General features: G+C 48.0%; 2 protein-coding genes across 2 annotated transcripts; one reads left to right on the plus strand and one right to left on the minus strand.

The window, feature by feature from the left end:
- Positions 1-974: 974 nt before the first annotated feature.
- V2A60_010016 (uncharacterized protein) lies at positions 975-3,702 on the plus strand (the record flags this gene model as incomplete). Its single annotated transcript, XM_083261277.1, has 4 exons — positions 975-1,105; positions 1,162-2,143; positions 3,192-3,537; positions 3,617-3,702. 4 exons carry the CDS (start codon positions 975-977, stop codon positions 3,700-3,702), a joined length of 1,545 nt encoding a protein of 514 aa, XP_083117403.1.
- A 593-nt stretch (positions 3,703-4,295) lies between these two features.
- On the minus strand, positions 4,296-7,502 carry V2A60_010017 (uncharacterized protein; the record flags this gene model as incomplete). Its single annotated transcript, XM_083261278.1, has 2 exons — positions 4,296-5,597; positions 6,468-7,502. 2 exons carry the CDS (start codon positions 7,500-7,502, stop codon positions 4,296-4,298), a joined length of 2,337 nt encoding a protein of 778 aa, XP_083117404.1.
- Positions 7,503-10,350: the final 2,848 nt, after the last annotated feature.

The raw sequence follows: 10,350 nt of genomic DNA on the forward strand, positions 1-10,350 counted from the left end.
AGGCAAGTAGGAGAACCACGTGCGATAGTCATATACTCTCCAATCCCAAATCCGCGTGTCCTCGCCTATCATAACGAAGCACCCCTTTAGCCGGCTGAATGTTGATTTTAGCGTACCGGATTGCTTATAAAACCAGTACTTATCGCCAGGATCGGCTCTTATTCGTAACCTTTGTACGGGACTTCTGCAGTTGCGAAACCTTACATACAGTTATTCAGCGTCATCAAGTAAGACGACGTCTACATCGTAGTCAACCCACCCAAACGACGTGCGACTTCCAGACTTCAGGGTAATATGTTAATATAGCCCGATAGAATGCGCCTTTTTACAGCCGTCTAACATAGTAAGCTTGTGTCTCGCTACTGCGTGTGGCTCCTGCGGTACGTGTGCCTTAGCTGACGGGTCTGTCTCCGTAGTGTAGGATGCCTCGGCTAAATGCTCATCCTATACAGGGACTAGGGCAATCCATGCTCTGTAGATGGTCCCAGCCTGTTAGTTTCCGGCCTAATATGTTACTACTTCGATGCGCGGTGAGATAGTGTGATGATAAATGCGGATACGAATCTCTGGCGGCAGTTTTGTGAGTGCATGGAATACGCCTTGATCCATGATACTATAGATAGCACAAGTCAGAATGTCGGATAAATTTCTCCTGATGCAAAACTGATAATTATGCATCCAACCTTTGTTACCAGGTGGCTATGTCCTGAGAGGCTTTTCGCGTGTTCGACGTGTCTGAAAGACTTTTTTTTTGTGGTTCCAGTGTAATCAGAACACTTAAGCGTTAGCCTGAGTGCCCGACTCGGAACAGTCATCAGCAAAAAGTAGTTAGGAATCCACTAAATCGGAGCTTAACCCATACAATAATATACACCGCGTTCAGTTTGTCTTCCGGCAGTTACTCTGTCGTCAAGCCCGGAGAGGTCTATCGACATTCATTGTCGCGTTCTATACACAAGAACACAAATGCTACCATGCATCGATGGCGGCGGCTGCCCCATCTCAACTCGTACCTTGGTGCATCTTCACGACGCGTCTTTAGCACCGGCCGTACAGTTGAAAGTGTAGATGTCCGATGTGGCTCATCAGGTCATGTCACAGTCGAGTAAGAACATCAGGTCGCCTCAAGATATGTCTAGCCGCTGACATGCTTAATTCTAGCCTGCACAATTTCAGCAATCTAGGGCCTGATGAGCCTATTATAGTCAATTTCCCTTCCCTACCAGCCAACACGGTCGCATCACCTATCAAACTGCCTACGTTTTTACATGGACTGCCTGTGGCTACCATTCACTATCGATGGGACGGGCTCTCACCAGAGCGGTTTTCTGTCCTACCGAACAACGATAAGTTAGCCTATGCGCCATGGCCGACACCAGTTCACGATGCTGCATTTGCGTTCTCATGGCTATCTGCCGCATTTTCGCCCGTCAAGTGTGCTCGTCGCAGTGTCTATGTATATGGCTCATTCCTCGGTGCCAGCCTGGCGAGCTCGTTAGCATTGACGGAATCGCATCCGCATGCGCGCTTTAGCGTCCGAGGCTTCATGGCATACAACGGCATATACAACTGGACCATGTTTCTCCCTGACCATCGTGTCAATCGCTCAACGACACGCGGCGGTAGGACTATCACGCGCCAGCAACCTCAGGAAGGGTCTCACTTGCACTTTCTGCAGGAGCACATGCCCAGTCTATTTGGCAGGCCTTCCAACCTTTTTGACGCTTTTGCCAGCCCAAGTCTGTTATTCCATTCACCTGGTCTCCTAGTACCACGCTCCTTTACCATGACTATTGCCGACGCCGCGGCTATGGACAGTATGATCGCGAAGGACACCAGCGTAACCATCAAGCCCAAGACGCCACGCAAGTCTCGCCTTGTATTCCCACCGCGTAAATCTACGCTCAAACTACCCGAGGCTTTACTTATGCATGAATCGAGCCCGACGCTACTAACTGCCCTCGGTAAGCCACCCAAGCGCAAGCTTAAAGGTAGTGGTAATAGTTTCCAAGCGCAGGCTGCGGAACTGGCAGAGCTCATGCGTCACAGTATCAATGTGGTGGAACTCGGGGAACGGAAGAAGTGGGATGACGATATGCACGAGATAATAGATAAGGCGTCTAGCCGTGTGAAAACATTAGATGTTGGTGAGGGCGTTGCGGACTATGAGCTAGGTGCCACTGGTGAAACTCCAGCATTAGCGTGGCTACAATGTAGAGGCTTCATGAGGAGATTCTAGAAGTAAAAAACAAATTTCATAAACTATTAATATTATATATAAAGATTAGATTAAGTAGATATATATAAGGTATATAATATAGAGAGCACTAGTTTTTTTAATAACCTTAATACTAAGTAACTATTACAAATATATAGTTTATTTTAGCTATAAGTATATACCAAGTATGATAGGTATGTTTAATATCCTAGGATATGTTCTGATAGCGCTAACCCTTTAGAGAATGTCTGTTAGGGTGCAGTATGGCCAAAAAGGAGGTAGTACAAATGAAAAATACCTAACAAGGGCCTGATAGGGTGTAAAACTTTAGTCTCGCACCTAGTAAGAGTCTATAAGTTCTTAAGATAGCTACCACTTCTACTAGATTAATAGAATAAACTATGTAGTTACTAACTCTAACTACATACTATACCTAGGTTTATTAGTAATAATATAGAGTTATTATTTATAAGGAACTACTTATAAAATAGAAGACTTATTATAATTTGCATATAAGTATAGAAGGGTATAGTATGTATAGAAAGTAGTATCTAGTAGATAGAAGATTATACTTTATATCTCTTATATCGATATTAACCTTACTAGTTTTAAGGAGTATCTTAGCTATAGCCTCGTATCTACTCTTAGCGGCCTACGATAGTAGTATCTAACTATACTCTATGTCTTTTATATTAATATCAACCTTACTAGTTTTAAGGATCATCTGAACTATAGACTCGCCTCTATTTATAGTAACCTATAATAGTAGCGTCTAACTATAATTACCTCTTATGTCTATATTAACCTCGCTAGTGTTAAAGGGTATCTTGATAATGCCCTCGCCTTTCTTCTTAGTGGCCTACGATAGCGGCGCCTGACTATACTCTGTGTCTTTTGTATCGACATTAACCTTGCTAGTTTTAAGGATTATCTTGACTATGGACTCGCCTCTATTCGCGGCGGCCTATGATAGCGGCGTCCGACTATTGTTATCTCTTACGTCCACATCAACCTCGCTGGTGTCAATGAGTATCTTGACAACGCCCTCACATTTGTTCTCAGCGGCCCGTTTGGTATTGAGCATAAGGTCGGTTACTTTACCATCGAAAATGCGGCGAACAACGATATGGCGATGCGCGAGATTGCGCAAGAGCTGCACTTCGATCTGGTGAGACGACGCGTCCGATGCGTTGACCACATTCTCAACCTAGTCGTCAAGTCCTTTCTGTTTGGAAAAGATGTTGAGGCGTTCGAGGACACCGTTCAAGGGCGAAGCATTGCCAAGGGCAGCGCACGACACGTGGACGCGGAGAGGCCCCGTATGCAAAGCTCACAACTTCGCCGTCTGGGTCCATCGGTCGGACATGCTGACGCAATTGCTTCGCCAAATCCAACCAGACTCGTATGTGACAGCTGACGACGGCGAGACTGGAAAGCAACGGCCAGCCCAGTACGGAAGCTACAGCGTGAGGTCAGGTGTATAAATTATGGCTCGATCATAATCAGGCAGCAATTAGCCGTCATTGCAGCGCCATCAGCGGAATATTGTCCGCGAGCCGGACTTGACAAGAGAGCGGACTATTGTTCGCCCAACGATAGCCGCTGCTGCCACAAGCTCACACAGTCAGTCGACTAGGGGTAGGCAGGTTGGCGGACTTTCGTCACTCGATATTGGACACATTTTTAGTTTTTCCTTGATTATAAGGTTGAATATACAACAGGTTCTTCTATATCTAAGGCTGTGTAAGTGACCGCTAAGGCCTACATAGAAACATTGTCGCTCGCTACGCTAGCATCGTCGAACTGTCGCCTCCATGAGGCGGGAGACCTATAGCTGAAACAAAATGCCGAGTTTTCGATCTGTTGCATGCCAGGCACTAGGCTGTGCAGAAAACGATCTGATTTGAGGTTAATGACTCGGGTCGTCAGGTCCCCCCCCCCCGCGACATCTCGGAATTTTCCCAAACACTGTGGTTTTGAGGCTACGTTCGCGCGGATAGCACTGCTATTGAAATTGATGTCGTTTCGGTAATTCAATTTCATTAAATGTAGCTGGGTATTACAGTGTAGCTGGAAGTCAAGATGCTTCTTCCTCAGACTCAGAATCCGAGTCTCTGTTGGGATTCACCGTAGCTCCCCGGTCTAGCCGAATGAGTCCATCAGAATTTGCCATGGCCGTCGCTCGGTGCGCAATTGTTAAGACAGTGTATCCTACAAAGTTCTCATTCATCACCCTGTTCACGATCTTCTCAGTGTGCACGTCAACACTGCTTGTGCCCTCATCTACCAAAACCAGTCGACTCCCAGTCTCCCGCTGTCGTAGAATAGCTCGAGCAATACAAAGAAGCTGCATCTGGCCTTTCGAGTAGCTGACCCCCTCAAGCATTGCGTCAAGGCCCCCTTTCTTAGCGAGTGGTATCCAGATATGAAGACTTTTTAGCAGCTTTTCAAGGTCGATGTCCCGCTTTATTGCTTTCTCGTCCATTTCTGAAGTCTCATCATTCATTGTGAATGGCAACAGATTGGTTCGAATATTAGCATCGAACTGTACTTGGTCCTGAGTGATTGTGATAATGCGCGATCGTAAGACCTCCACAGGAATAGACGCAATGTTGATACCATCGATCTCAATTTCACCCTCATAGGAGACAAATCCCAGCATCGTTAGAAAGACAGAGCTTTTACCACTACCGCTGCGGCCCATAATACCGATTCGCCGACCTGGCGAAATGAAGAATGACACACCTCGGAGTGCAGGTTGAGAATCATCGTTCTCAGGTGTGTAGTTGGCGGAAACATTTTTCATTTCAACTTGACCTTGTGACGGCCAATTTCTAGGCAACTCCCCGCTAATTCGTCGGGGCTTGGCTTCTTGCGGCGTTCCTGCCTCAAAAAGCGACAGCCTTGCCAAGGCTCCCGACGATGTTTCGAGCTCCGTCCACGCCACTAAGGTATTTTGAAGAGCAAGGTTCAGATAAATCAGTCCCATAAAAGAAAGACCAATAGCAGACGAGGAGGAACTCTGGTCTATGAAAAGGGCTAATGCAACAAGGGATGTGCCTAGAGCAGCGGCTAAAAGACCAAGAACCATGCTCAGCCACTGCTGAACAGCCAAGAAGACGTAGAAGGGCTTTTGAGATTCTTCTAAGAGAAAAACTCCACGTTGAATGTTTTGGTCTTGCCATCGGAAGGCTTGAATATGTGTTAAGCCAGCGGCTGTTTCCTCAAGATATGTATGCAGTGGCGCCTTTGCCTCAAGATCCAGGAGGCGTACTTGCCGTGATGTACGTAGGTAGTATCGCTGGATGAAGAACAAGGCGATCAGAATAGCAGGCAGGGTACCGGCCAGGTAGTTTGCACCAGCGAGAATAATACCAATCTGGATTATCGCGTTGGTACTACAATGGATAGTTCTGAGAAGTGCTGTAGGGAGATTCCTCGACAATAATGTCATATCCTGACTGTATTGGTTCAACAGTACTCCCGTCTTCGTTGTACTCAAGAACCTTAGGGTTGCCCTCATAGTGGTATTGACAAGCCGTTGGTGCAACTGGCTCGACGATTTGGGTGACAGCTTTGCGTATAATAGCCAGTATACCCAACAACCAGCAACACATGTAGCTACAACAACACTCGCATAGCCAACAAATAATTCAGCCTTATCGGGGTTAGTCTCAATCCATATTCGAAGATAGATCTCGGGCACGACTTCTCCGGCAGCAAATAGAGAGGTAAAGATAGTATACAAACCCATTTTTACCCACCCAATAGGCCGAATAAATAGGCTGTAGAGGCGTATATCGCCTCTCTGGCGAAGTGCGGCATTGTTGAATGCCATAGCAGCGGCAGTGCCTTCCAAAGATATGCGGAGTGCGCGCTGTTCCCTTCTTTCTTCTCCCACAGTGATATTGCGATTTAGCGTTGCGAGGGCAATTTTGAGCCCCCCACGATATTCATCAATATCACGTCTCTCCTTCAGAACATTGCATCTAGGTCCCTCCAGGACAAGCAGCTGGTCAACCAGAGCCAGACATTCGGGCAGGTGAGTGACTATTAAGACACTACATCCAGCTTGAGGGAAAATTCCATTGCACCCAATCAGCTGGTGAAGGATACAAAGGGCTGTCTCATGGTCGAGAGAACTGAACGCATCGTCGAGGATCGTGATTTGATATTCTGCATATGCAGTTCTCGCAATTCCGACACGTTGTCGTTGACCTCCACTCAAATTTAACCCATTTGTGCCAACAACATAATCTGCGCCGCCAGGAAGCCACTGAAGATCTTCTTCGAGAAAGCATGCTCTGATAACCTTCGTAAATCTGGCTTGGTTGAACTCCAGGTCTCCGATGATGTTCTCGCGAATTGTGGTATCTCGTAGCCAAACGTTTTCACCACAATATCCAATCTCGCTAGTATTGACCGAAATTGAGCCGCCTAGGACTGCGCTCTGGCCTAGGATCCCTTGCACGATAGTAGACTTGCCACCACCTGTTAGGCCAACAAGACCTGTTGTAGAACTTGGCGCCAGGCTAAAATTGACTTTGCGCAGCAAGGGCTCCTCCATTCCAAGCGGGGCGATATCAGCCTGTCGGAATCGGACCACACTGGGAGCATGGCTGATTTCCGCACCTTCGGTGCTAGACGAGCCCGATCTTGCGACTGTTGCTGCCCTTGGGTCTCTTTTTTCTGGAAGGGACAAGAACTTCTGAATGCGAGAGAAGCATGCAAGCATGTTTCCCCATCTTGAGAACGTTTCCAATACGGCCAGGAGAGGTCTTTGGATGATCGACACAATTGTGAGAATGGGGAAGACTTCTGCAGCGGACATCTGACCATGAAAAGCTGGTCCGAATAAAGCTGCTGCAATTACCACTACAGGTGTCATCAGATCACCAACCAAAATAGGGCCCATGCCTAATGCTTGCAAACGGCGATAGCTTCTTGAGATCCTGATTTCCTGGTCTCGAAGGTGCTGGAGAAGGATGCCGACTGTCGATCCCAAGCCAAGCATCTTGATCGCCGTAATTTGCGGTAGAATCTTGGCCGTTTTTGCAACCCGAACCTCAATACCTTTGTTCCACGCAGAAAGACTTGTCGCCATTCGCCGCGAAATGAAGTACGCCGCCACGGTACTGACGACAAGAGGACCGAATACTGCAAAAGCGGAGATGCCGATGAATCGCGATAGCACGAACATACCAAGCACGATCTCCACGATGCCGATGGGTATTTGTAGGCATTGTGGAATACCAGTAGTGATGCCATCAATATCCGTGGTCATGAGTGTGACAGCTGCTGAACGCTTCGCTTCTGTTTCTGTAATAGTGTGCTCTTTGTGAATGATCAGCGCGACAAGGCCGCCACGCAAACGGGTTACAAAACGATTCATTAGGTGTGCATGTGTGGTGTGTGACAGCGCAATCCCGAAGAACATGCAAGTAGCAGCTACCTGTACGCCACCACGTTGCCTCGTGCCATTTTCACCTTCGTTGGGCTTATCCACCAGGTCAATGACGCGACGAAGGACAAATGGCTGCGAGAAATTAAAGGCTGTAACAGCAAGCCGAGAGAAGACCAGTCCGGCCATGCAGCCTTTCCAGGCTTTGAAACATGCGTTGAGAAGCTCGTTTGAGATAGGATTTATTCGATGTGGTTGCCAATATGGCTCCAATTTCTGGTAAAGTACCTTTGAAGAAAGCTCAGGATCCAGTTCAGTCAAGTGGCGCATTAAAAGTTCTACTCGAAACCCCGTGGCAAAAACCGGTCTCAAGAAGAGAAAGAGCACTCTACTAAAGAAACCGCTGGTAGTCTCCAACCCGCAGTTTTGGCGCAAAGAGTCATCGATGAGCAGTGACTTTTTCGATATTTCTTGCAGAGCGGCAAGGAGCAGCCTCATTCCAGCAGTTGCTGCCGCTATTCTACCAAGTGCGGTTAATCCTGAGCGCAAGAAGAATGAGCGGGCCTTGACTATTTCGAAAGCCAGGCTAAGTAGTAGGTAGATGGCAGTGAATGCGGAAGAGCGAGTCGAGTGTCTGTGCTCCACGTAAACGACGCCCGCCAAGCATGCGGCAGCGAATAGCTCTACCGACGCGGCAGGGGTTGCTGTGTTTGTCCGCTGGTGGGTTGCGACTGTCCAAAGGACCAGTGTCACCATCTGGAAGGCAAAAATGACACCGGCCGTGGCCTAGACTATGCGTTAATGGATAGCTATGCGTGGGTAATGAATGGTGGGCATATTACTAGTTTTGCGCCCAACAGCGCCCCATCGCGAGCGCAGACAGATTTTTGCCAGTAATGGCTAAACAGAAAAAAAGAAAGAACGATTGCAGCAGATGAGAAAGAGAGGCTGAATATAATTTCTTCAAATTTCAGAGTCAAATCGAAGATCGACCCGATCGGGGCCCAGAAGGCTTCATCTGTGTAGGTGGCCATGGCAGCGACGCGACCGAGGGCTACCCACAGATTTGAGGCAGACACCTGATGGACACTGGTAAAGAAATATCAAACGTAGACGACCCTTGCCTTCTAAGCAAGAGTTGGAGCAGTCAGTAGACCCCTTCGTTAGTTCGAGTATGCGATTATACAAAGCTTGAAAAGGCAGAGACGTGCATTAACCGACCCAGGGAGGGAATCGGTTGCTCCAGGTTTTATGTGGTGACTAGTCGCCTGTTAGTTGGCGGAACAGTTTTAGCAATCTAAATTAGTTCCCCCGCAGTGATCTTGCCAGGTTGTTGTGGCCACGGCGACAGGCAAATGGCAGGGTAGCTGGAGCCTCGTTGGTAGGCTGATCCCACTAGGAAGGCCTGGTCCGATGCTACTCGTCTCCATTTTCATGCATTTTATTCAACAATACATGCATCACCGCTAGCTCTTCCGTCTTCCCGAGAGTTGCTGAGCTCAGTAGTCACCAATCTCGAGGGTGCAAAATGCACAAGACACCCTAGCCTGCCCAGTCATCATTTGTTCCGTCGTTTCACCCTAAACTTCTAAGAAGACACAAACAGAAATGAGCCCGGCTAACCTCTAAGCAGCGTCCAGATTGTCTAACGCCGTACACCATATCAGTTGCCTTTCATCTAATATACCCAGCCTCCATCCCGTCTTCTTAGTATTCATTAACTAGTCTAACCGTGATTGGTCAAGAGATGCCTTGGTCCGCGCCAGTTCAGGACCAGCCGTCCTAAGAAAATGTCGAGTACGCCGAGTTCTGCCCCATGCCAGCGACAGCGTTTACGGGAGTAACTGTTTTGCAGCATTAGGTCAGAGGTCAACGAGGAACGGCGTCTCATTCTCGAGGGACTTAACTGGGTGCACTAAAAGCCAATCTGGCAGATGCTAGGGCCAGTGCCATCAGAGCCTGAGTAGCTGGGAGGCGCATAATGCTATGGTAAGTTTTAGCAGTACAGGGACGCCGAGTATATGCAGCTGATGGGTTTTCGTTTGTAGCGCAATAAAGGGATGGACTATTTATAGGAAGGGCCAAGCATACTGGTCATACTACGTAGTCCCGAGGGTTGCATTGGGCTTCGCGAAGAGGCAAAAGGGCCATGTAGCGCCGGCGCTAATATACTGGTACATGAAAAAAACACCTGCACTGTCCTCCCTAGCTGCCAATACGTAGTTCGAGGAACTTTTGCGCCTACTCCACACACCAATCCTTCCAATAGTTGCCAAGTGGCTTATGTGATAGCTACCACTTCCGTTGAGAAGGGTTCTTGGCTTGGGAGGACCGCACGTCGCAGATAGCCCACTTTAGTGCTGCAGTATTCCAGTATCGGCTAGCCTCTAACAGAACGATGTGGTTGCATTGTGGGGGCGAAGCCAGCCAGCGAGCGCCACCACCCAAATCTCGGTCGCGGGCCAGGCTTAGTTGTAAGTTACCGTTATCACTCATCTGCCTTACTGATTACTTACTGCTGCTAGAAACCCATAGTACTAAAGTAAGTCAAGGGTAGGCAGGCAGGGTAATAAACATGATGCCTAGATATCGCTACTCTATAATGCGCCCGTCCGCGGCGTTTTCCTCGAGGTCGATTACGTTGTGTGGAAAAGCTTACTTGTAACTGTCTCGAAGATCTTGTGACAGTCACACATATCGTAGACCGCACAAGGTCAATTAACGTAGCCAC

This window comes from Cordyceps javanica, chromosome 7 (assembly GCF_051103115.1).
Source record: "Cordyceps javanica chromosome 7, complete sequence".
Lineage (NCBI taxonomy): Eukaryota > Fungi > Ascomycota > Sordariomycetes > Hypocreales > Cordycipitaceae > Cordyceps > Cordyceps javanica.